This window comes from Onychostoma macrolepis, chromosome 21, assembly GCF_012432095.1.
Source record: "Onychostoma macrolepis isolate SWU-2019 chromosome 21, ASM1243209v1, whole genome shotgun sequence".
Classification (NCBI taxonomy): Eukaryota; Metazoa; Chordata; class Actinopteri; order Cypriniformes; family Cyprinidae; genus Onychostoma; species Onychostoma macrolepis.
In genome coordinates this window covers 30,990,751-31,017,792 of record NC_081175.1, presented here as the reverse complement: position 1 = coordinate 31,017,792, position 27,042 = coordinate 30,990,751, and the positions used below count along the sequence as shown (strand labels likewise).

The 27,042-nt window shown below is 41.1% G+C and overlaps 2 protein-coding genes across 4 annotated transcripts; one reads left to right on the top strand and one right to left on the bottom strand.

Annotated features, from left to right (window-relative positions):
• Positions 1-459: 459 nt before the first annotated feature.
• Positions 460-2,826, bottom strand: si:ch1073-398f15.1 (cardiomyopathy-associated protein 5). Its single transcript, XM_058758504.1, has 2 exons — positions 2,378-2,826; positions 460-1,033 (listed from the first exon to the last, which is right to left on the bottom strand). The coding sequence occupies exons 1-2, from the start codon at positions 2,482-2,484 to the stop codon at positions 460-462; spliced, it is 681 nt and encodes a 226-aa protein (XP_058614487.1). The 5' UTR covers positions 2,485-2,826.
• A 1,440-nt stretch (positions 2,827-4,266) lies between these two features.
• Positions 4,267-26,521, top strand: LOC131528430 (homer protein homolog 1). 3 transcript variants are annotated; one of them, XM_058757532.1, is made up of 10 exons: positions 4,267-4,957; positions 12,447-12,603; positions 13,718-13,849; positions 13,932-14,024; positions 14,132-14,164; positions 15,653-15,786; positions 17,355-17,514; positions 21,744-21,854; positions 21,930-22,010; positions 24,777-26,521. In XM_058757532.1, the coding sequence occupies exons 1-10, from the start codon at positions 4,953-4,955 to the stop codon at positions 24,969-24,971; spliced, it is 1,101 nt and encodes a 366-aa protein (XP_058613515.1). In that variant the 5' UTR covers positions 4,267-4,952; the 3' UTR covers positions 24,972-26,521. The 3 variants fall into 3 exon arrangements, with proteins under 3 accessions (XP_058613515.1, XP_058613516.1, XP_058613517.1); XM_058757534.1 differs by lacking the exon at positions 4,267-4,957 and adding an exon at positions 4,980-5,141; XM_058757533.1 differs by lacking the exon at positions 14,132-14,164 and having other exon boundaries at positions 4,272-4,957.
• The last annotated feature ends 521 nt before the right edge of the window (positions 26,522-27,042 follow it).

Here is a 27,042-nt window from a genome sequence, read left to right as displayed (position 1 = left end):
CCTTCGGGAAGGTATATGGGAGTGAGAACCGGCTCCTCGCTTCCAAACAAGGCGCTTCCGCTTTCCTTCAGAGGGGATTTGGAAAGCTCTCTTTCCTTTTCTCCAACTCTCGCAGCAGAAGGTGGCTCACTCCCTCCGCCGTAAAACACATCGTCCAAGTGTTCGCCAGAAATGTCCAGCATACTCACAGCTGAGCAGACTCCAGGAAGCCTTGTTTCCGCTTCAGGACGAACTGCTTTATCTCCTTCTTCTGTGACCTTGTCCTCTGTTTCCCATTGGGCTTCTTCTGCTGGTGCCGCTCCTGATGGTGCTCGGTGGTCAAGAAGCGTGAACTTCTCAAAGTAGTCTTCGCTCGTCTGTCCTCTTCGGGACACTTGGATTGACGGGAACGGGATCTGGACAGCTGTCTCTGGTATCAATAAAACGCTCTTCTCCGTCTCTACAGCCTCAAAGTCCTGCTCAGGTTCGTCCTGGGATCTCTGCGGATTTCACAGCAGGCGTCTCCTCGAGGTAATACAAGTTATCTTCCAGACCTTTGCTCTCCTCTTCATCCACGGTGGAGACTCTCGGCGGAGCGATGATGTTTAGTATCTCAGATCCTTCAGAGACGAGACTGAACAAGCGCTGGTGCTTTTCTGCTCTCAGATCTGCTGTCTTGTGTTCCTCTGTTCCTTCTTCTCGTGTCACATTCGGGAGAGACACTTCCACCATCGCCGGTCTCTCCGCTTCAGCGAGGATCTCGTGGCTGACCCGAGGAAGCTTCTTTGATTTCTCAGACTTTGGCTTCCTCTTTCTTCTGCTCATCAGTTCTTCGTCCATGATGAAGATGATCCTGCCGGCCGCTCCGGAGCCGCAGCAGCTGTATCCGGGTTCGTTGATCTCGGAGGCCCAGGGTGTGGAGCAGCGGCTGGAAGCGGTTTCCCAAACGATCCCGCTGTCCTCACTCTGGACCGTCACCATCGAGAAGGACGGATCCATCATCAGGCAGTGGAGCTTGGGCTTGACCGCTCCATCCTGGACCACCTCTCTCAAACTGCAGGGTATTTAACATTAAGCATTTCATTAGTAACAAGATGATTTTTGTGATCTTATGTTGGCAATATCATGCTAACAGTAGCTACACTACCGGTCAAAAGTTTTTGAACAGTAAGAGTTTTAATGTTTTTTTTTTTTTAAAGAATTCTCTTCCGCTCACCAAGCCTGCATTTATTTGATCTAAAATACAGCAAAAACAGTAAAATTGTGAAATATTTTTATTATTTAAAATAATTGATTTCTATGTGAATATGTGTTAAACTGTAATTTATTTCTGTGATGCGCAGCTGTATTTTCAGCATCTTTCCTCCAGTCTTCAGTGTCACATGATCTTCAGAAATCATTCTAATATGCTGATTTACTGCTCAACAAACATTTCTGATTATTATTAACAGCAATATTTAAAACAGTTGAGTACATTTTTTTTCAGGATTCTTTGATGAATCAAAATATCCAAAGATCAGCATTTATCTGAAATAAAATGCTTTTGTAACATTATACACTATAACAATCAAAAGCTTGGAGTCAGTATAATTTTTTTGTTTGGTTTTTTGGGAAAGAAATTGATAGAAATAGAAACGCTCATTTGATGATAAAGACATTTATGTTACAAAAGATTTCTATTTCAGATAAATGCTGTTCTTCTGAACTTTCTATTTATCAAAGAAAAATTCTACTGTGCTGTTTTCAACATAATAATAATAATAGTGCTTTCATACGATTAATCGTATCCAAAATAAGTTTTTGTTTACATAATATATGTGTGTACTGTGTATATTTATTATGCATATATAAATACACACATATGCAGTATATATTTAGAAAATATTTACATGTATATATTTATATTCATAATTTATATTATATATAAATATATTTAATATACTGAACATAACATATTTTTCTGAAATATATACATGCATGTTTGTGTATTTATATATAAATAATAAATATAAACAGTACACATTATTTAAACAAAAACTTTTATTTTGGATGCAATTAATCGCGATTAATCGTTTGACAGCACTAAATAATAATAATAAATGTTTTTTGAGCAGCAAATCAGAATATTAGAATGATTTCTGAAGGATCTGTGACTGGAGTAATGATTCAGCTTCGAAATCACAGGAATAAATTACATTTTAACATATATTCAAACAGTTATTTCAAATATTTCAAAGTTTTACTGTTTTTGCTGTACTTTGAATCAAATAAATGCAGGCTTGGTGAGCAGAAGAGACTTTAAAAAAGCCATGAAACTGTTCCAGAACGCTTGACTACAGCTGCGGTGTGACATGCTTGATCTCCTCTGAGCTCTCTAATGTGTGTTTAAGCTTCTCACCTGTTGCTCAAATCCTCCACCTCATCGTTTAGCTGTTCCTCCGCCAGCGTGTCGTCCAGAAGTGCTGTCATCTGGCTCTCTGCATCCATTATTTCCATCGTTTCCATTTTTTTGTTGCAGGTTGCATTAATCAGAGGCGCTTTGCAGGCGAGCGGGACGCTCTCTTCGTGTCATTTCAGCCGTGGGAACTTTCTCTAGCTCAGCATTATCTGTAAATAGACCGATGCGGCGTCCCGTTTTCTGCCTCCGCTCACATCTACTCAGGTGCCAGTCATCCTCAAAAGGTGAAATTTTAATTGTGCTTGAAGATTTATCAGCCCATCCTGGGAACATCAAGGCTGTCCAGAGTTTAACTTTGCAATCCTGGTGTCACATTATGAAAGCAGAGATTGGGTTTTTTGCATCACCCTGCCAAACCTAAAAATACTTCACAGATACGTGAGCTTCTCAGAGGCGCTGCGGGTCATGACGAGTTGAAGGAAAGCAGACGAGATGTTTATTACTGGCTGCATTAAACTACACAAGTCAAATATTCACCCAGAGACCAATCAGAATCAAACATGGCACAGATCTGAGGCATCGGTGGCGTCACTCCGAGATCTGGTTGCTTCTGTGTGTGTTGTGTTGCAGCAGTTTAACATTCTATGGCTGTTTCTTACCTTTACATCTTTTTAAATACCAGCAAGAGATTCTTATGTGACATTTTTAGGCTTAACGTGGTTATAGAAAGTGTAAAAATGTAAGAAAAAGCATTTCTTTCAAATTGTGAATTCATTTTTTTCTAGTTATTCTGAGTTCTAAAATATTTATAGAAGTCCTGGGTTCACATCCCGGACGAGCCCCCACTTTATCTTACGACCTTCCCTCTGATGAATTTAAAAAGGTAACGTACAACTGCTTAAAAACACAACTGCTCAAATCTATTTTATTAATCCACTCAAGACAACACAAAAACTGAATCAAATGACGTACCAACAAAGGAAGTATTTAAAGCTACGACAACAATTAACAGAGAATTATAAATGAAAATGTGTGAGATCACAGAAGCTTTTCACACAAGATTCATTTGATCTTCAAAAGCTTTTATACTTCAGTATATATTTTTTCAAACAGTGATTAGTGATTTTTTAAGAGAGGGTGAAAGAAAACCCATAAAATCAATCTAAACCTGTTGAAAATATGTAGTATAAACGTATGATAGAGCGAACAGCAGATGCAGCTCAGGGTTTGTGTGATTCTCACACGTTCACTGAATCACCTGCTGATGCCTGTCACTGCTGTTATGAGTGTGTGTAACTCAAGATCAGGGTGAAATCAGACACTTAAACATCCTCTCTGTGTGTGTGTGTGTGTGTGTGTGTGTGAGAGAGAGTGTGTGTGTGTGTGTGTGAGAGCGAGAGAGAGAGTGTGTGTGTGTGTGAGAGAGAGAGAGAGAGTGTGTGTGTGCGTGTGAGAGAGAGAGAGTGTGTGTGAGAGAGAGAGAGAGAGAGAGAGTGTGTATGTGTGTGTGTGTGTGAGAGAGAGAGTTTAAGTGTGTGTGTGTGTGAGAGAGAGAGAGTTTAAGTGTGTGTGTGAGAGAGAGAGAGAGTGTGTGTGTGTGTGAGAGCGAGAGAGAGAGTGTGTGCGTGTGAGAGAGAGAGAGAGAGAGAGAGAGAGAGAGAGAGAGAGAGTGTGTGTGTGTGTGTGTGTGTGTGTGAGAGAGAGAGAGATTAAGTGTGTGTGTGTGTGAGAGAGAGTTTAAGTGTGTGTGTGTGAGAGAGAGAGAGTTTAAGTGTGTGTGTGTGTGTGAGAGAGAGAGAGAGTGTGTGTGTCTGTGTGCGTGTGTCTGTGTGCGTGTGTGTGTGTGTGTGAGAGAGAGAGACTGTGTGAGTTTAAGTGTGTGTGTGTGTGTGTAGTACAAACTGTCAGTTGGTGCAGTAACTAACTAATTGCTCTTCATTACGGGACCAAGGTGTTTTGTTGATGTAATTTAGTATTATTCAGCCTTATTACTATTTACATAAGCTCAAGTTCATGTAAATGGCAAGAACAGTGTAACCCGCTGAAGTTCTGTCTCTTGATCACTGAGCTGAGAGCAGAAGATCGCGGATGAGAGTCATTAGCATCGCGTGTGTGTGAACAGATGATATCTGCAGCTGCGCAGCCGGAAGTGACGGAACACGTGCACTGTGCGTGACGTCAGAGTTCGGGGAGTGACGCGAGTGCGTGCGTGGTGACGTCGCGCGGCGAAGCGGAGATGATGAACGGGATGACAGACAGCAGGAGGCAGCGACAGATGTGACGCGTCGATGAAATAAATCACCCGATAGATCGCGCTGGGACCGTCTGATCGCCGCGGGAGGAGGAGGAGGAGGATGATGAAGATCCGGCGGCAGCAGCAGCATCACCGTGCATCTCTATCTGGAGCTCCAGCGACGGCTGCATGTGTGTGTTAGTCTGCAGGATCATCTGCTCGGATATTACTCGTCTTCTTCATCATCATCTTCATCATGAACAGCTGTCGGAGTGAATCACTTTGATTCAGATTCAGATTCAGCATCAGCATCAGCGCGAGCTTTATAACGGAGCCAGCAAAATGGGGTATGTTACCATGATCTTACTGTGTTTACTACAGCTGCTGCTGCTTGGTTCTGACAGTAACGTTACTCTGATTGAATCGCTGCTGTGCTGTTCATGTTTTTATGGTGTTCAGAACACAGTTCGAGTGTCTCTGGTCAGTTCAGTGGTTCCTGACCCTTCACAGAAGATGACCGAGTCTCTGGAGGTCTGTGGTTTGCATGCACGAGATGTGTTGTGTTACTGTGTTTCCCTCCAGTTTTCCAAAGCAGGGCCAACAATAACCGGCGTATCTGGAGTGTGCTTCTCTCAGACCGGACATAAGGAACCACAACCAGCTGTCAGAGGATTCTGTGCCGCTGCACGCCGATTGGCTGAGGCCGAGATGATGTCATCGCTCCCTGTGATGTCACTGCGGAGTTATTGAATGTGTTTCTGTACGGTTCGCTTCGGTCGGTCTGTCCGGTGTGGAAACGCCTCGTCCCAGATCAGCGATTCACAAACGTGTTTATGTTGGTCGTACACGGCTCCTGTTCGTTAAGGAATAGTTGAGCCAAAAACGTGTTCTCACCCTCAGTTCATCTGAGATCAGGAGGAGTGTGTTTCTTCATCAGGTTTGTAGAAATGTGTCTCTGCATCAGTGTCTCAGCAATGGATGCTCTGCAGTGAATGGGTGCCGTCAGAATGAGAGTCTGATAAAAACATCACAATAATCCACACCACTCCAGTCCATCAGTTAACATCTGGAGAAGACAAAAGCTGAGACACATCCAGCATCAAGACTTCCATAATCCATAATAACTCTTCCTCCAGTGAAGAAGTGTTCTGGTCTGAATCAGGAGAGAAATCTGCAGATCAAGCAAAAACAGCTCTAAACAAATATGTGGCTGGATTTTGATGAGAGACAACAGCAGATGCACTTCTTCACTGGAGGAAGAGTTATTATGGATTATGGACTCAATGTATTTGAGTTAAAAACGTCTTAATGCTGGATTTGTTTCAGCTTTTGTCTTCTCCAGATGTTAACTGATGGACTGGAGTGCTGTGGATTATTGTGATGTTTTTATCAGACTCTCATTCTGACGGCACCCATTCACTGCAGAGCATCCATCGCTGAGACACTGATGCAGAGACACATTTCTACAAACCTGATGAAGAAACACACTCATCCTGATCTCAGATGAACTGGGGCTGAGAACAATTTCAGCAGATTTTCATTATTGCATGAAATAATATTTTAATTTAATAAGAAATATTTAAAGAGTTTGTTTAAATATTTAAACAACATTTTTACACAAAATAGACTAAAAAAACTATTTTTTTTCCATATTTTTGCTCCTGGTTGTTTGCTAATCCAGCCTTCTAATAAACCTGACATATTGTCGGATCTGTGATGAATTGCTAATGATTCATTAATTAGTCTGCTAGAATGATAGAATAATTAGTCTGCTAAAGCATAAATGTTAATGTAAACAGTGTTGATCGTCCATTGACAGGAAGATTGTGGAAATGACAGGAAGAAAACGATCACTGCTGTTCTTCAGCCGATCAAACGCATTGATCAGGTGTTGATCGTTTCAAAATAAACAAATATCTGATGAACCTTACAGTAAATATTTGTATGTGAATGAAAGGAAATGTTCTTCCACATGAGCTGTGTGTGTGCGTGTGTGTGTGTGTGTGTGTAATGCCATGTTTGTGTGGTGTGTGTGTGTGTGTGTAATACCATGTTTGTGTGGTGTGTGTGTGTGTGTGTGTGTGTGTGTGTAATGCCATGTTTGTGTGGTGTGTGTGTGTGTGTGTGTGTGTGTGTAATGCCATGTTTGTCCGGTTTGTGTGTGTGTGTAATGCCATGTTTGTGTGGTGTTTGTGTGTGTGTGTGTGTAATGCCATGTTTGTGTGTGTGTGTAATGCCATGTTTGTCCGGTTTGTGTGTGTGTGTAATGCCATGTTTGTGTGTGTGTGTAATGCCATGTTTGTGTGGTGTGTGTGTGTGTGCAGTGATCGTGTTGTGCTGGCGTGTGATTGGTGGGACAGTGACTGCACTGTGAGCAGATGGACCGTCTCACCCTTGGCCTGTGTGTGTGTGTTCATTAACACTGTGTGTGTGTGTGTATGAGAGAGAGAGAGAGAGAGAGAGAGAGAGAACTCCTGATGTAAAAGCCTCATCAGCCAGTTTGACTTTTATCTGTGTGATTGTGAAGAGACAGAGACTCACACACACGTGTTTGAACAATGGTCCGGTGTTTTCTAGTCAAATGCAGTATCAGTCATTTGTGATAAGAGCTGATTTCCTCCTGTGGATCCACACACACACACACACACACACACACACACACACACACACATGTTTGTTTTTGTGAAAAGTGGGGACTCTCCATAGGCGTAATGGTTTTTATACTGTACTTACTGTATGTGCTATTGTCCTACACCAACCCTACACCTAAACCTACCCCTTACAGGAGACTGTGCATGTCAACTTTCCCCCAAAAAACCTCATTCTGAGTGATTTATAAGCATTTTGAAAAGTGGGGACATGGGTCAATGTCCTGAGATGCCACCTTCAGCTTGTAATACCTGCCATACCCTCGTCATTATACACATCTATGTCCTGACTTTTCATTCCATTTAAAGGGACAGTTCATTTCAGTTCAGTTCAGTTTTGGAATATAAAAGATGATATTTTGAAAGATGTATTTTTGAAAAATAGATGGCAAAAATACTATATAAGTCAATGGGGACCAGAAACTGTTTGGTTACACAGCTGCAGGGAGAGTGTGACAGATTGATCATTTTTGGGTGAACTATCGCTTTAATTTCCCCAGATTGTGTGTGTTATGTAGGAAATGTGTGTATTCTGTCGTAAAGCGTAGAGTTTGAGCAGTAGATGAAACTCGTTCGCTCTGACTGATTTAATATTTCCACGAGTTTGATTGATTTTATAACCCTATCTTAGAGGAACTCTTCCCAAAATAGCCAAATTCCCAGAGATTCTGTGTTATACATTAAATGAAGTTCATCTTCATGACTGTGTTTTCAGTTTTCTGTTGCGTGTGTCGTAGGCCTCCAGCTGATGAAGAGTATTTGAGCTTCTTACAAGCGTTTCTGCTGCTGTCCGTCTGAATAAACTGCTGCTTTTACTTTAATAAACTGAAAAAATAGTTGCTTTTATGGTCTAAATCAAATTATAACACCAGTTACAACTGTATTTAATAATACATTTTTTTAACTCTCTGTTTCCACTTTTAAAAATGGACAGTTTCTGTATAATAATAATAATAGTTGTTAATTGCAGCTCTGTTGGCGTGTCGTGCAGGAGTGTCGACTGTAAACACATCATCATCATCATCATCATCATCTGAGTGATTGATCTGTTAAATACTAAACTCATTATTACTCCCCTCGTGTCGTTCCAAGCCTGACTCAGAATCCTCATGTTTAGCTCCTGCGAGTAAACAATGACACAGGGATGGTTTTTGGATGAACTAAGCGTTTAAATAACTGTCCTCTCACAGGATCGAGTCACAGATCCGCTGCCGTTCTCTGACAGTGTGATTAATTACAGCATGATTGAGTGTGTGTTAATTAAGAGCTGCGCTTCATTAACGCTGAGAGACACTAGAGACCCACATTCAGCTCGCTCACACTCGTTCTGTCCACGCTCATCAGAGAGAGAGTGTGTGTGTGTGTGTGTGTGTGTGTGTGTGTGTGAAAGTGAGTGTGAGAGTGTGTGTGTGTGTGTGTGTGAGAGTGTGAGTGTGTGTGTGAGAGTGTGAGAGTGTGTGTGTGTGTGTGTGTGTGTGTGTGTGAAAGTGTGTGTGTGTGTGTGAGAGTGTGAGTGTGTGTGTGAGAGTGTGTGTGTGTGTGTGTGAAAGTGTGTGTGTGTGTGTGTGTGAGAGAGTGTGTGTGTGTGTGTGTGTGTGTGTGTGTGTGTGTGTGTGTGTGAGAGAGAGAGTGTGTGTGTGTGTGTGTTTGTGTGTTTGTGTGTGTGTGTGTGTGTGTGAGAGAGTGTGTGTGTGTTTTTGTGTGTGTGTGTGTGTGTGTGTGTGTGAGAGAGTGTGTGTGTGTGTGTGTGAGTGTGTGAGAGAGTGTGTGTGTGAGTGTGTGAGAGAGTGTGTGTGTGTTTGTGTGTGAGTGTGTGTGTGTGAGAGAGAGTGTGTTTGTGTGTGAGTGTGTGTGTGTGTTTACAGCAGGTAAAATTGTTTTGTCGTATCGTCCAGGTGGATGCTGCACACTGGTGGTGTTTGAGGAGAGACCTCCACATGATTGTAAAGTGCTTTGGGTGTCCAGCGCTACATAAATGCATTCATTCATTCATTCATTAAATATATTTCTAAAGGTGCTGTTGACATGACATTTTCACCAGATGTCGGTAACAACCGAAGTAATCCATACGTACAAAGAAAACAATACAAATAAGTTCAGAAATTAAGTTCTGAGTAATAAAATGGAATGACACAGGGGAAAAGTATTGAAAACGCTTACTGAAATTGATTTAATACTTCGTACAAAAGCCTTTGTTGGTAATGACAGCTTCAAGACGCCTCCTGTAGAAGAAACTAGTCGCATGCATCGCTCAGGTGTGATTTTGTCTTCAAATCTTGAAGGTTCTGTGGATTTCTTCTATGAACTCTGATCTTTAGTTCTTATTTTCTATTGGATTCAAGTCAGGTGATTGGCTGGCCGTTCTAGCAGCTTTACTTTCTTTCTCTGAAACCAATTGAGAGTTTCTTTGGCTGTGTTTGGGATCATTGTCTCGCTGAAATGTCCACCGTCGTTTTATCTTCATCATCCTGGTAGATGGCAGCAGATTTTTATCAAAAATGGCCACAAAAGTGAGTACACCCCTAAGTGAAAATGTCCAAATTGGGCCCAATTAGCTATTTTCTCTCCCCGGTGTCATGTGACTCGTTAGTGTTACAAGGTCTCAGGTGTGAATGGGGAGCAGGTGTGTTAAATTTGGTGTTATCGCTCTCACTCTCTCATACTGGTCACTGGAAGTTCAACATGGCACCCCATGGCAAAGAACTCTCTGAGGATCTGAAAAAAAGAATTGTTGCTCTACATAAAGATGGTGTAGGCTATAAGAAGATTACCAAGACCCTGAAACTGAGCTGCAGCACGGTGGCCAAGACCATACAGCGGTTTAACAGGACAGGTTCCACTCAGAACAGGCCTCGCCATGGTCGACCAAAGAAGTTGAGTGCACGTGCTCAGCGTCATATCCAGAGGTTGTGTTTGGGAAATAGACGTATGAGTGCTGCCAGCATTGCTGCAGAGGTTGAAGGGGGCTGCATGAGTGCTGCCGGCACTGGGGAGCTACAGTTCATTGACGGAACCATGAATGCCAACATGTACTGTGACATACTGAAGCAGAGCATGATCCCCTCCCTTCGGAGACTGGGCAGTATTCCAGCATGATAACGACCCCAAACACTTGCTAAAGAAGCTGAGGGTAAAGGTGATGGACTGGCCAAGCATGTCTCCAGACCTAAACCCTATTGAGCATCTGTGGGGCATCCTCAAACGGAAGGTGGAGGAGCGCAAGGTCTCTAACATCCACCAGCTCCGTGATGTTGCCATGGAGGAGTGGAAGAGGACTCCAGTGGCAACCTGTGAAGCTCTGCTGAACTCCATGCCCAAGAGGGTTAAGGCAGAGCTGGAAAATAATGGTGGTCACACAAAATATTGACACTTTGGGCCCAATCTGGACATTTTCACTTAGGGGTGTACTCACTTTTGTGTCCAGCGGTTTAGACTTTAATGGCTGTGTGTTGAGTTATTTTGAGGGGACAGCAAATTTACACTGTTATACAAGCTGTACACTCACTACTTTACATGGTAGCAAAGTGTCATTTCTTCAGTGTTGTCACATGAAAAGATATAATAAAATATTTACAAAAATATGAGGGGTGTACTCACTTCTGTGAGATACGGTATATGTATTTTGCCAGTGGTACACCATGATGTTTTGGGATGATGTGCAGTGCTATTTGACCTCCAAACATGGTGTGTATTATGGCATCCAAAGAGTACAATTTTTGTCTCATCTGACTATATTCTCCCAGTATTTCACAGGCTTGTCTAAATGTTGTGCAGCAAACTTTAAACAAGCTTCAACATGCTTTTTCTTCAGCAATAGAGCCTTGCGTGGTGAGCGTGCGTACAGGCCGCGGCGGTTGAGTGCATTACTTATTGTTTTCTTTGAAACAGTTCTACATGTTAATTCCAGGTCTCTCTGAAGCTCTCCACAAGTGATCCTTGGCTCTTGGATAGCTCTTCTGATCATTCTTTACTCATTTGTCAGAAATCTTGCGAGGAGCACCTGGTCGTGGCTGGTTTATGGTGAAATGTTCTTTCCACTTCCGGATTATGGCCCCAACAGTCTTTACTGGAACATTCAGAAGTATAGAAATCCTTCTGTAACCCATGCCATCAGTATGTTTTGCAACAATAAGGTTGCGAAGGTATTGAGAAAGCTCTTTGCTTTTACCCATCATGAAATGTTTCTCGTGTGACACGTTGGTAATGAGACACCTTTTCATAGGCCATCAGTCGGGACTGAAGCAGCTAATATTAATTTTCACTGATGAGGAGAAGGATTGCTTTCTAATTACTGATAGATTTCAGCTGGTGTCTTGGCTTTCCATGCCTTTCTGCACCTCCCTTTCTTCATGTGTTCAGTACTTTTCCCCTGTGTCATTCCACTTTATTACACAGAACTTAATTTCTGAACTTATTTGTATTTTCTTTGTATGTATGGATTACTTGGGTTGTTACCGACATCTGGTGAAAATTTCATATCAGCAGCACCTTTTGAAATATATTTACTGAGAAAAATGGTGACGTGTTCAATACTTATTTTACCCGCTGTATATGTGTGTGTGTGTGTTTGTTTGAGTGTATTTGTGTGTGTGTGTTTATATATGTGTGTGAGTGTGTGTGTGTTTATATATGTGTGTGAGTGTATGTGTGTGTGTGTGTGTGTGTGTTTGTTTGAGTGTATTTGTGTGTGTGTGAGTGTATGTGTGTGAGTGTATGTGTGTGAGTGTATGTGTGTGTGTTTATATATGTGTGTGAGTGTGTGTGTGTGTGTGTGTGTGTGTGTGTGTTTATATATGTGTGTGTGTGTGTTTATATATGTGTGTGAGTGTGTGTGTGTTATGTGTGTTTATATATGTGTGTGTTTGTGTGACCTCTGTGACTGTGATTAACTGTGATTGTTGGATCTAAAGCAGGAGGCCGTCAGATAAGATGTTCTGAAGGAACAGGGAAGCTGTCGTTGCTTTGCATGCTGGGATTTCCGTGTGTCCAGATGAACTGATAATGAGGCGCGGCGCAGATTAACTCTAGTCTCAGACTAAAGCGACGCGTTAATAGTTATTCTGCCTGGAAAATCCTTCCTAATCCAGCACGAGTCCTAATCTGAGCGTGGTCAGCTGATCTGACGGGGGATTGTGGGTACTGTGCTTTCCCATCATGCACTGCAGCTGTGTGTGTGTGTTTCCTGCAGAGAGCAGCCCATCTTCAGCACCAGAGCGCACGTCTTCCAGATCGACCCCAACACCAAGAAGAACTGGGTTCCCACCAGCAAACACGCCGTCACCGTGTCCTACTTCTACGACAGCACGCGCAACGTCTACCGCATCATCAGCCTGGACGGGTCAAAGGTCAGAGCCAGCCCGACATCAGTCAGTCAGGTTTTAGATTCATACTTCAATGATCAGGAGCACTTTACAGTCTCGTGTGTTAACATCAGATCGTTCACCCAAACACAAAAATTCTGTCATAATTCACTCTCCCTGTATGAGTTATTATCAGATATTTTGATGAATATTGGTACAGGCAGCCGGCAAGTGTTCGGTGACACATTCTTCAGAATATCTTCTCTTATATTCAACAGAAGAAAGAAACTGGAACATTTTTAATAGCATTTATTAACGTTTGTTCATGTTAATTAATGAAAATATAGTTCATTGTTTGTTTGCTAATGCATTGGTTTTAACAAAAACTATCGATACTGAATATAACGTAGAAACTGTCATTTGCAAAAATGCAGCAATTAGCAAAAAATGTATATAACAAAGATTATTAGAGTACATTTGACAAGAAAATACGATATCAGTTTTATTCAGTTTGTTCCTCGTCATTTCTTGCGAAATTTACTAGAAATTTAAGAGGAAAAATTGTTTCACCACCAAATTCTTTTCAGTGTAGTTACCAAATAAAACCGTATTGTGAAGAGCTACCTGATCATTCAACGACAGTTACATGCCACGCAGGTATTTTCAATATTATATATTTATTTTAATATGACCTTTTAATGATTAATTACTCGCTTTTCATCAGCTCACGAAGCCCAGTTTGCAAAAACCTTCTTCTCTGAGACACTTGAGAATTCACCCTTCCACACATTAAAGCCATAAATCAGAGCAGAAATCTTACATTTATAAACTTAGGGCATTAAATGTTGCATGCACTGCAAAAAAATATCTGAACATCCTTAAATCCTGACACATTACTGGAGATGCAGAATGAATCTAGAGACACTGATCAAAAATGAGTTTGTGCTGGAAATTGCCAACGGAGGAAGAAAAATCTACTTGTTTTCTCTTTGAATTAGTTGTATTTTTCTGCACCCATTGGCAGATATTTGTTCTTGTCTTAGTTTTGGTGAATTTCTTGCATTTATTCCTTAATTCTCACCTTTGAAATGAATCAAAAAGCTCTTAAAAGCACCTTGATCAAACCTTCAGAATGCCTGTGATCTTGTGTTTCTCGCAGGCCATCATCAACAGCACCATCACCCCAAACATGACCTTCACCAAGACCTCACACAAGTTCGGTCAGTGGGCAGACAGTCGGGCCAACACCGTGTACGGCCTGGGCTTCTCCTCCGAGGCCCATCTGAGCAAAGTGAGTCCGGCCGGAGGTCCAGCTCCTCTCAGATCTCGCTGCACGTCTCCTGACGCGTCTGTGCTGATCTCTCTCTCTGCAGTTTGCTGACAAGTTCGCGGAGTTCAAAGAAGCGGCGCGGTTAGCGAAAGAGAAATCTCAGGAGAAGATGGAGTTAACCAGCACACCCTCGCAGGTATGAACCGCACTAAACCACCACAGACCAGCTCAGATCAGTGTGTGTGTGTGTGTGTGTGTGTGTGCTTCAGACTATTGACCTCCTCGCTCGCACTGTCTCTCAAGCGCAAACCCGTCTCGTGTTTCCCGCGGCTGAAGGTAAGGAGATCCGACCGTCAGAACATCCTTAAATCCTCCAAACCCAGACAAACCCAAACAAAACCCAAACCTGTGAAACCACGCTCCAGCCAAACCGCCCCAGACCCCCCAGCACCCCCCGCTCCGATCAGTATTGATGAGTACAGTGTCTTTTCTCTCATGATGTTGTTTAATTCTCTGAAACGCACAGATTCGGACGTCAGTGAAGGTAAGGCTTTCATCCGTGTTCCTCTGCTTTACTCCCGAACAGTGTTGTAATGCAACGCGAGTTATGTAATCAGATTACTTTATTAAGTAACTAGTAAAGTAATGCATTACTTTTTAATTTAGAAGGAAATATCTGAGTTACTTTTTCAAATAATTAACTCCAGCTCCTGTGTTTCTCATGTATCGGACAGCTCTGGTGTTGCCATGTTGAGAGAAATCAGGAGTAAGAACATGATCTTACTGTAGTTCTAGACTAAATATCAGCATTATTTACTCATCTCACCTGCACTAAAACACTTACAGTGTTCCTCACAATCAATAAAAACACTCAAATGCAAACTCAGAATATTATACAAACCTGCAATAATTAAATATGTTAAATAAGACAAATATTATTTATGTATTTAATCCCATTTTATTGACCGATGTCTTTGCTGCTGACCTTCGATGATTCACTTCAACCATACTAATAATCAAACATTACACATTTGTGTTTTATTTTAGTTATTGCTGAATAGAGTTGAACTTTCTTCTCCTGCGTCATATTCTTCATGTGATTAGTTTGAGCGCCCTCTACTGTACAGACGTGAATCTACATCTCCTTCAGTCTGAGCCGCATTCACTTCACTTTTGGTGTGAAAGGGCTTTTACATTTGTATGAGAAGAACTTTTTATATTAAAAACAAACAAACAAGCCCTGCCCAGATTTAAGAAGGAACTCAAAAGTAACGTAACGCATTACTTTCCGTAAAAAGTAGCTAAGTAACATTAGTTACTTTTTTTAGGGAGTAACACAATATTGTAACGCATTACTTTTAAACGTACGTTTCTCCAGCGCTGTTAGTGACTGTCGTAGCATGTGAAGCTCGTCTGTGAGGTTTCATCACAAGCAGACGCTCTGCGGATTCGTTCACAAGCTAGACTAAAAGTGGACTAAATAAAGAACAGGACAGGTTGACAGAATATGATAAAAACTAACAGTCATCTGACAGAACTGAGACTAAATTAAAAACACAGCTGACAAGATTAACACTAAATGCAAAGCAAAACATTATATTATTGAAATTGTGAAATACATTTAAGTGTGTCTTTAAAATCAGCTGATTTTGTGCTGCTTCTGAACAGAATGAGGTTGTTTTATGTTAGGCTGCGCTCGGGCAAAACTGTGATCTGATTGAGGCGATCGAGCTCTACACCTGAACTGTGTTTGAGAACACACGAGGAAGCCAGATGTGTGTGTTTCCCAGAGGATCGAGTGTGTTTGTGTTGATCATGTGACAGGAATCAGCGACGGGCGACCTTCAGTCTCCTGTGACTCCAGAGAGCATCAACGGCACAGACGACCGAGTGACCCCCGACACAGCCTTCAGCACAGAGAGCCGCGCCGAGATCAACACTGTGCCCTTCCCTCACAGGTGACCACACACACACACACACACACACACACACACACACACACAGAGACACACACACACACACACACACACAGACACACACACAGACACACACACACACACACACACACACACACACACACACACAGACACAGACACACACACACACACACACACACACAGAGACACACACAGAGACACACACACACACACACTCACACACACACACACACAGACACACACACACACACACTCACACACACAGACACACACACACACACACACACACACAGACACAGACACAGACACACACACACACACACACACACACACAGACACACACACAGACACACACACACACACACAGACACACACACACACACACACACACACACACACACACACACACACACACACACACACACACAGACAGACACACACACACAGACACACACACACAGACATAGACACAGACACACAGACACACACACACACACACACACACACACACAGAGACACACACACACACACACACACACACACACACACACACACACACACACACACACACACACACACAGAGACACACACACACACACACACACACATGTCTGGTTTGCTATCCTTGTGGGGACTCTCCATAGGCGTAATGGTTGTTATACTGTACTTACTGTATGTGCTATTGACCTACACCTAAACCTACCCCTTACAGGAGACTACAGGCATTGTTAGATAAAAAAAACACCATTCAGTATGTTTTTTAAGCCTTTTGTTTTACGGGACATAGGCAGCTTCCTCATAAACCACCTTCATGTTGTAATACCTCTGTCATACCCATGTTATTATACAAATGTATCTTTTCAGAGAATTAAGAGATTGACAGGTGAGTGCATCATTCATAAATTCAGATTTAATTTACAGCTTATTTACAGCTGATCAGCGCACATACAGGTGTGATACAGTGAGCTCAAATGTGCGTGACACGCTAGAACCAGTGAGTTTCATACAATCGAATATTAATTGAATTTGAATTAAGCAAGAGTTTTGCGATTTATTAATTTTAGTATCAATAATATGAAGGGAATGTTTGTGCTAATATGAAGCAGCCGAGAGAGTGAGATTTATATTTAATGCTTTTCAGACTGAAATCTGAAATCAATCTGAGAGAGAGAGAAATAATAACGTGATTTTGAATATTGCTTTGACCGTTAGAATAACACATTACAATAAAGCAACATTTGTTGCATTAATTCTTCAGTTGTGTTTTTTTCCCTTCAAACTCAGTCAAAATGTTCCCGGTAGGTTTTTTGTTACAGTTTGATACAAAGGTATTAAGATGTGAATTTGTTTTTATTATTATTATTTTAATAAAATTGTTTTCAATTCACTTATCTTTTGAGGCTGGATATTTGTCACCTATGGTCTCGAGCATCTCTACTCGGGGATCATTTGATGTTTATTATTGTGAAAGTCAGTCACATGACGTTCAGAATGCGTGTGTGCTTCTGAGCGCTGGATGTGAAACTCATCGGGGTTTTTTACACTCTTTACATGAAAGGACTGTAACTCTCGAGGTCTTGTGTTTCCAGCTCCACGACGATCACCAAGCACTGGGAGGCCGAGCTGGCGGCTCTGAAGGGGAACAACGCCAAGCTGACGGCGGCGCTGCTGGAGTCCACGGCTAACGTCAAGCAGTGGAAGCAGCAGCTAGCGGCGTATCAGGACGAGGCCGAGCGACTGCACAAGCGGGTCAGCTTCAGCAAAACACAACCAAACACAGATCACCAGTGTTTCAGATCCGCTCTCTGACCAGGCCACTACGACTGAAGATCCTCGCACACTGAGTCACAAAGTTTCGTATTCATCATCCTAAAACTTTGCACACCGAGTCTGATGCGTATTAATTAATCCGTTGTGAAAAAATTCAAAAAACAGTACTAAAGGGAGTCTTCAAGCAGCGAGGATGATTTTGTTGTCCTCTCGCTTCTTAAAAAGAGAAAAAGAAAGGAAATATTGGGTCCATCCAGTCCTGAGATATAGAGAGGAAGGAGAGTTCCTCCTCCTTATTAAAGGGCTAGTTCACCCAAAAATGAAAATTAGCCCATGTTTTACTCACCCTCGAGGCGTCCTAGGTGTATATGACCTTCTTATTTCAGACGAATCCAATCGGAGTTATATTAAAAGCGGGTGGGTGGGTGTTTTTTTAAACAGTCCACAAGACGTCAAATAAAGCGCGTGCATCTGTAATAAAACGTGCCTCACACGGCTCCGGGGCGTGAATAAAGGCCTCCTGTAGCGTATCTTATCAGTAGCATATTTCAAACATAATAAACACTTTTCTCTCACTTCATCTAACTTTCATAAGCAGAAGCCTGTCACAAGTCAAAACACCTCCTAAAGTGCTTGCTACAGTTGCAAAAAACGCAGAAAGTTGAACCCAGTCCGAATTTTTTTTATGTCGGACGAAAGTTTCGGCAGTGTGTAAACGTGACTGACACAACGTGAGGTCGTATATATATTTTTCAACGTGCAAAAGTTTCGAACTCAGTGTGCAAACACCTTAAATCTGCGCAATATTGCAAAAAACAGACATTGTGATATTTAGTTTTTCTGCAACATGAAAACACAGGGATTTTCAGCTGATGACTTGAATAGCTCTGTTTGGAAAGAATTAATAATTCTAGAATGAATGGAATTTGAAAAAAAAATAATAATATTTGATTTTTCACACTTGAGTTTAATATTTACAAGAACTAGGGCTGGGGGCGATATGAGCAAAAATTCATATCTCTGTATTTTTTGGCTGATTTTCGGTGTATATCTTGGTAGTTTCTACGCTTTTGTATTTGGATATAAAAATATGTATTTTTAAATACATTTTTTTTTATGTATAATATGTATTTTATATATATATATATATATATATATATATATATATATATTTCACATCCTGCCCAATGTTGTCCAACGAAACAATGCATATTAAAGGCTATGAAAAAACAAATAAAGTGAATGTAAGCATGAAGGCATATGTTATGTGCATATTATGGGTTAAAATCACATTACATTCTAACATTGTAACATTGCAATCTAAAAACAAAAATAATGCTTTTAAAGCAGAAGTTAAATTCACTAAACTAAAAATAAAAATAATAAAAAAGCACAGACTAATTGAGTAAAAAGTCTATTTTAATATAAACAGTATTGCCTCATACCGTATCGTACAAACTCGATATACCACCCAGCCCTAACAAGAACCAACTCAAACCTCTTTCAGTAACAATAAAATGAACGGAATTAAAAAAATATATCATCAATATGGTTTTTGACCAATTCTGAACATTACTAGGATTTTATTGCAATTATTATTAAATGAAATATTAAACAAAATAAGAATTAAATTGCAATATTGTAAATATACTGTAAAATAAAAATTGAGAATTGAATAAAAAACATTTTATTTTATAGTACAGCTGTAAAATTACAAGGTTTAGTTCCTAAACACTTGAGACATTCTCACGTTCCTGATTTTAATTCTGTTTCACTGGCTAATATTTTAAATCTGAAATGTGTAAATATTAATAAAAGCACAGATCTCTAAATTCTGTTGATTTTAGCATTAAAATCACTAATGAAAAAAAACACTAATTAAAGGAACAGTTCACCCAGAAATGTGTCTCTGCATCAGTGTCTCAGCAATGGATGCTCTGCAGTGAATGGGTGCCGTCAGAACGAGAGTCCAAACAGCTGATAAAAACATCACAATAATACACAGCACTCCAGTCCATCTTGTGAAGTGAAAAGCACATTTTTATTTTTAGTTCACTTTTTTTCACTGCAAAAAATGATGTTCTTCCTTAGTATTTTTGTCTTGTTTTCTGGTATAAATATCTAAAAATTCTTGAATCAGGATGCATTTACTTGACAAGTAAAATGACTAAAGATATTATATAAATTTTGTTGTTGTAAATTAAGTTTTTGCTTAAAACACTCAAAAATATCTGGCAACGGGGTAAAAAATAATCTTGTTTAGTCTTTGAATTAAGATTATTTTTCTTATCTCATTGGCAGATATTTTTGAGTGTTTTAAGCAAAAACTAACAAAATTTATATAATATTTTCAGAAAACAAGACAAAATATCTTAAGTCGTTTTCCTTGTCCATTGAATGCATCTTGATTCAAGAATGTTTAGATATTTATACTAGAAAACAAGACAAAAATACTAAGCAAGAAAATATTTTTTTGCAGTGTTCATTTCCATCCAAGCGAAGGCAGAGTTTCAGTAGAATGTTTCTGTGTATGATCCTGTATATAATATAATGCTGAAATTCTGATGATAAAGCACTGATTGTCATCACTGACGCGAGCGGAGTCTGTGTGAATCAGTGAATCAGTGAATCAGTAGTGACTCTGTGTGTGTTTCACTGACGCGAGCGGAGTCTGTGAATCAGTGAATCAGTGAATCAGTAGTGACTCTGTGTGTGTTTCACTGAAGCGAGCGGAGTCTGTGTGAATCAGTGAATCAGTGAATCAGTAGTGACTCTGTGTGTGTTTCACTGACGCGAGCGGAGTCTGTGTGAATCAGTGAATCAGTAGTGACTCTGTGTGTGTTTCACTGATGCGAGCGGAGTCTGTGTGAATCAGTGAATCAGTGAATCAGTAGTGACTCTGTGTGTGTTTCACTGAAGCGAGCGGAGTCTGTGTGAATCAGTGAATCAGTGAATCAGTAGTGACTCTGTGTGTGTTTCACTGAAGCGAGCGGAGTCTGTGTGAATCAGTGAATCAGTGAATCAGTAATGACTCTGTGTGTGTTTCACTGAAGCGGCGGAGTCTGTGTGAATCAGTGAATCAGTAGTGACTCTGTGTGTGTTTCACTGAAGCGAGCGGAGTCTGTGTGAATCAGTGAATCAGTAGTGACTCTGTGTGTGTTTCACTGATGCGAGCGGAGTCTGTGTGAATCAGTGAATCAGTAGTGACTCTGTGTGTGTTTCACTGAAGCGAGCGGAGTCTGTGTGAATCAGTGAATCAGTAGTGACTCTGTGTGTGTTTCACTGATGCGAGCGGAGTCTGTGTGAATCAGTGAATCAGTAGTGACTCTGTGTGTGTTTCACTGAAGCGAGCGGAGTCTGTGTGAATCAGTGAATCAGTGAAACAGTAGTGACTCTGTGTGTGTTTCACTGATGCGAGCGGAGTCTGTGTGAATCTGTGAATCAGTGAATCAGTAGTGACTCTGTGTGTGTTTCACTGAAGCGAGCGGAGTCTGTGTGAATCAGTGAATCAGTAGTGACTCTGTGTGTGTTTCACTGAAGCGGCGCAGTCTGTGTGAATCAGTGAATCAGTAGTGACTCTGTGTGTGTTTCACTGATGCGGCGGAGTCTGTGTGAATCAGTGAATCAGTGAATCAGTAATGACTCTGTGTGTGTTTCACTGAAGCGGCGCAGTCTGTGTGAATCAGTGAATCAGTAGTGACTCTGTGTGTGTTTCACTGAAGCGAGCGCAGTCTGTGTGAATCAGTGAATCAGTAGTGACTCTGTGTGTGTTTCACTGAAGCGGCGCAGTCTGTGTGAATCAGTGAATCAGTAGTGACTCTGTGTGTGTTTCACTGATGCGAGCGGAGTCTGTGTGAATCAGTGAATCAGTGAATCAGTAATGACTCTGTGTGTGTTTCACTGAAGCGAGCGCAGTCTGTGTGAATCAGTGAATCAGTAGTGACTCTGTGTGTGTTTCACTGAAGCGGCGAGTCTGTGTGAATCAGTGAATCAGTAGTGACTCTGTGTGTTTCACTGAAGCGAGCGCAGTCTGTGTGAATCAGTGAATCAGTAGTGACTCTGTGTGTGTTTCACTGATGCGAGCGGAGTCTGTGTGAATCAGTGAATCAGTGAATCAGTAATGACTCTGTGTGTGTTTCACTGAAGCGAGCGGAGTCTGTGTGAATCAGTGAATCAGTGAATCAGTAGTGACTCTGTGTGTGTTTCAGGTCACGGAGCTGGAGTGTGTGAGCGGACAAACCGCTGGCGTCAAAACACAGAAAACAGAGCTGAACCAGACCATCGAGGAGCTGGAGGCCGAGCTGAAGGCCAAAGAGGAGGTCAGAGGTCACACCGTCACTGCAAACCACCCAAACACTGCTTTACACAGGCCTGAGTGTGTTTGTTCCCCACAGGAACTGGAGAAGCTGAAAGAGGAAGTGGAGAAAGCCAGCCAGCTGCAAACACAGAGAGATTCGCTCAGTCAGAAACTACAGGTGAATATTCACTGATCATGATGCAGGAGTCTATATGAGCACTCTTATATTTATATCCTATGATATAGTTTAGCACTATCACACCATCAAGAGTGCTGCTTTTAATCAATATCTGCATGACTGCAAATCTGATTTATACCTCAGGAACATAAACAAGAAGTTCATATAGTGTTTTAGACACAATGTTATTAAGTTTCTACTATACACATACACATATATATACATATATACACATACATATGTGAAGAAGAAACCCAATATATCTAAGTTATGACAGACTTAACTTGGTAATTATGTGTTGTCTGAGGGTTGGCATCCTCCGTGGTCCTCTGAGGTGTTGCCATCATCTCTTCTCAGGTGTTTGGTCATCTCGGATCTTTTTAAGGGTTGGATCCAGACTGACGCTTCAGTAATATCTAGTTACCTCTGGATGTTAATCCCGTGGCAGAATCAGAGAAACAGATAGAGACGTAATTAGCATAGCTGCTGTTCTATTCAAGCAAAAATGATTTGTTCAACCCAATCTAAAGAATTATAATGTACATTTGATTAGATATAAATGCAGTACAAGATTATTATGTGAATGCTTTGCTAAAGAGATGTGTCTTTAATCTAGATTTAAACAGAGAGAGTGTGTCTGAACCCCGAACGTTATCAGGAAGGCTATTCCAGAGTTTGGGAGCCAAATGTGAAAAATCTCTGCCTCCTTTAGTGGACTTTGCTATCTTAGGAACTACCAGAAGTCCAGAGTTTTGTGGCCTTAGGGAGCGTGTTGGATTGTAGCGTGATAGAAGACTAGTTAGGTACACAGGAGATAAACCATTTAGTGCCTTATAGGCAAGTAATAGTATTTTGTAATTGATCCGGAACTTAATAGGTAGCCAGTGCAGAGACTGTAAAATTGGGTAATATGATCATATTTTCTTGACCTGGTAAGGACTCTAGCCGCTGTATTTTGGACTATCTGTAGTTTGTTTATTGAAGATGCAGGACAAGCAGCTAGCAGTGCATTACAATAGTCCAGTCTAGAGGTCATGAATGTATGAACTAGCTTTTCTGCATCTGAAACAGGTAGCATGTTTTGAAGCTTGGCAATGTTTCTAAGATGGAAGAATGCTGTTTTTGTAACATTGGAAATATGATTTTCAAGTTGCTGTCTAATATAACACCCAGATTTTTGACTTTAGAGGACGTAACAGTACATCTGTCTAGATACAAATTGTAATCCAAGAGATTCTGAGTACTGTTTTTTGGTCCAATAATAATATCTCGGTCTTATCCGAATTTAATAGGAGGAAATTATTGGTCATCCAATCTTTTACATTTTTAACACAATCTATTAGCTTAGATAGTTCAGAAGTTTCATCTGGTCTTGTTGAGATATATAGTTGAGTATCATCAGCATAACAATGAAAACTAATCCCGTATTTTCTAATAATATCATCAAGGGGCAACGTGTATATTGAAAATAGCAGAGGACCTAGGACAGATCCTTGTGGTACTCCATACTTTACTGGTGATAGTTGAGATGACTCCCCGTTTAAAAAACAAAGTGGTAGCGATCGGATAGGTAGGATCTAAACCATCTTAAAGCCTGCCCTTGAATACCCGTATAGTTTTGTAATCGATCTATGAGTATGTCATGATCTATAGTGTCGAACGCAGCACTAAGATCAAGTAAAACTAGCAATGAGGTGCAGCCTTGGTCTGACGCAAGAAGCAAGTCATTTGTAATTTTAACAAGTGCAGTTTCTGTGCTATGGTGAGGCCTGAAACCTGACTGAAATTCTTCATAGAGATAATTTTTTTGCAAGAAGCAGCACAATTGAGCAGACACAACTTTTTCTAAAATTTTAGACATAAACGGCAGATTTGAAATGGGTCTGTAATTTGCCAGTTCACTAGAATCTAGTTGTGGTTTCTTAATAAGAGGCTTAACTTCCAAGTTAGTTTTTCTCCATTTGCGCTCAAGATTACGAGTTTCGTTCTTGAGAGAATGAGTATAACTGTTGTACCATGGCACAGTACGTTTTTCTCTAACCTTTTTCATATTGAGGGGGGCAACAGCTTCTAATGTATTAGAGAAGATAGTGCCCATATTGCTAGTCATTTGGTCTAGTTCACGTGTATTTATGGGTACACAGAGCAGTTGAGATAAATCAGGCAGGTTATTTGTGAATCTGTCTTTGGTGGCTGGAACAATAGTTCTGCCCAGACGATAACGCGGAGCCATATAGTTAATATCGGTAATATGCAGCATGCACGATACAAGGAAATGATCAGTAACATCATCACTTTGAGGTACGATATCTATATCAGTAAGATCAATTCCATGCGATATAATTAAATCTAGCGTATGATTGAAACGATGAGTGGCCCGGTGACGTTTAGCTTGACTCCAAAAGAGTTTATTAGGTCAGTAAACACAATAAAAACCCAATAAAGTTGAATAAATGACTCACTCATTTAGAGTATCATTTCATTTTAAAACTCATTTTATGTTTTAATATTTGTAAAAAAAAAAAAAAAAACATTCGTTATTATTATTATTATTATTTCTAAAGCTATTTTTTGTAGTGTCAATTCAGTGCTCTTCTCATTTAACACAGTAATGATTTTAATGATCTTTGGGCGGTAGTTTCTCATCCAATTGATGTGTAATTAATAGTCAGTTAATTAGATGAATTAATTAGCACGTCATGTAATTAATCAGATTAGACCTGTTAAACGGCTGTAGTGAGTAACGGCGAGCGTTGTGCTCCTCAGGAGACGGAGCTGAGGAACACGGAGCTGGAGTGTCAGCTGCTGGATCTGGAGCAGCGTCTGGAGAACCGGCGTCTGGAGAGCGAGAGCTTCAGGAAGAGCCTGCGCTCGCTGCTGGAGCTTCTGGACGGAAAGATCTTCCAGCTCACCGAGCTACGAGACAGTCTGGCCAAACTGATGGAGAGCGACAGCAGCTAGAGACCAGACGAGACACACACACACACACACACACACACAGACAGAGACGCACACACGCGCGCATGCGCACACACAGAGACAGACAGAGACACACACACACACACACACACACACACACACACACAGAGACACGCTCACACACACACACACACACACAGTTTAACATGACTCGCTCTGGTCTCGGGTCACACACACACACACACACACACACAGTTTAACATGGCTCGCTCTGGTCTCGGGTCACACACACACACACACAGTTTAACATGGCTCGCTCTGGTCTCGGGTCACACACACACACACACACACAGTTTAACATGGCTCGCTCTGGTCTCGGGTCACACACACACACACACACACAGTTTAACATGGCTCGCTCTGGTCTCGGGTCACACACACACACACACACACACAGTTTAACATGGCTCGCTCTGGTCTCGGGTCACACACACACACACACACACACACACACACACACAGTTTAACATGGCTCGCTCTGGTCTCGGTTCACACACACACACACACACACACACACAGTTTAACATGGCTCGCTCTGGTCTCGGGTCACACACACACACACACACACACACACAGTTTAACATGACTCGCTCTGGTCTCGGGTCTCACACACACACACACACACACACACACACACACACACACAGTTTAACATGGCTCGCTCTGGTCTCGGGTCACACACAGACTGTGGATCAGGAGAAGCGTGATTACTCAGTAAAGACTCTCGGCGTGTTTGGCTCGCGCAGGTTTTCTATAAAAGCGTCACGAACTGAACTGAAGATCCGCTGTGTTTATCTGCTACTCTTCCACTCTTGAACTTCCACTGAAATCTGAGCAATACGAGAGAGAAAGGGAATCAGGTATCTCCCGTCTCACACACACACACCTGCGAGGACGCTTCGAGCCGCGTCTCAAACACTTTTTAAACACAAACACGAGGGGATCGGTGCACTGAGGGCAGATCGCACGCTTTCCTGGGCTTTTTGTTTTTGCTCTTTATGAAGAGCAACGGTTTACTTCCTACTGTATGATTTTTGGTTATTTATTGTAAAAAAAAAAAATGATATCTATATATTCTAATCACAGTGGCTGCATTAAGTAGTTATTTCAAGTATAAAGATGTTTGTTTTCATTTGCAATGTGGAAATATGGTTGTTTTTTAATGTGGAGATAAACTGGCAATATTTTTGAACTCTTTAAATATTTAAAAGGGAATCCATGTCATCAAATATGAGTTAATTTTGCAGAGAGGGTGTATTCTTTGCCAAACCTGTTCTCTTGTACAGATGAAGTTGCCTTCGGTACTGAGATGCATCAACGGTAGCGAATCACGTCCTTCTGATCGGTGATCACGCAGAACTTCAAGGGCTCGCAGCAGTTAGATGTGCTAGTTTTTGACACACTGGATGGCTTTATTATTATTATGTTTGATTTATGAAACCTTTGAATAATAATTGAGAATATTGATTATACCACACACTTAAACACAATTGTAATTCTGAGTTTATAGTAAAATTAAAGAGGAAAAATGATCGTGTTGTTTTTCTCTTTGTGAATGTTTGTACTCCTGTGAAGAAAATCATATTTCACCTCAAATCAGAAGAAAAACAGGAAACAATATTCTGCGTAAAGAAGAGCTTCAGGTTATGTTCATGGCACGTTCCTCGTGACTGTGATGTAAACGTCTGTGCTGTTACTGTATCTGGACGTCTTGGCTTCAGTGTATTTATTGATCTTGTTATTGGGTGAAATATGAGTCATGTGACTTCAGAAGGCCTGGATAATGAGCTCCACTCACATGGACGACGGTAATGAACCTGTTATGGTGAGGTGTTTTCTGTCTCTGTGTAAGAGCAGCTTGAACATTCGGCTGAACTTCTGCTTTTGTGTCCCACAGAACCACACGAGGCGAGGGAACGAGGACGGCTCTCTATTGGATGAATCGTTCCTTAGACACTAAATCAGGTGCATCTCTATATGAGAAATACTGCAAAAAAAGTGTATTTTTACAGTAAAAAATATCTAAACATTCATGAAACAAGATACGTTTAGT

Bases quoted from the DNA above. Each gene is read 5' to 3' on its own strand.
- si:ch1073-398f15.1 (XM_058758504.1), bottom strand. From the start codon at position 2,484: ATGGAAACGATGGAAATAATGGATGCAGAGAGCCAGATGACAGCACTT. The intron at 1,034-2,377 runs GTGAGAAGCTTA...AATACCCTGCAG, and splicing joins GTGGAGGATTTGAGCAACAG to TTTGAGAGAGGTGGTCCAGG.
- LOC131528430 (XM_058757532.1), top strand. The intron at 14,165-15,652 runs GTAAGGAGATCC...ATCATGTGACAG, and splicing joins CGTGTTTCCCGCGGCTGAAG to GAATCAGCGACGGGCGACCT. The intron at 17,515-21,743 runs GTCAGCTTCAGC...TGTGTGTTTCAG, and splicing joins CCGAGCGACTGCACAAGCGG to GTCACGGAGCTGGAGTGTGT.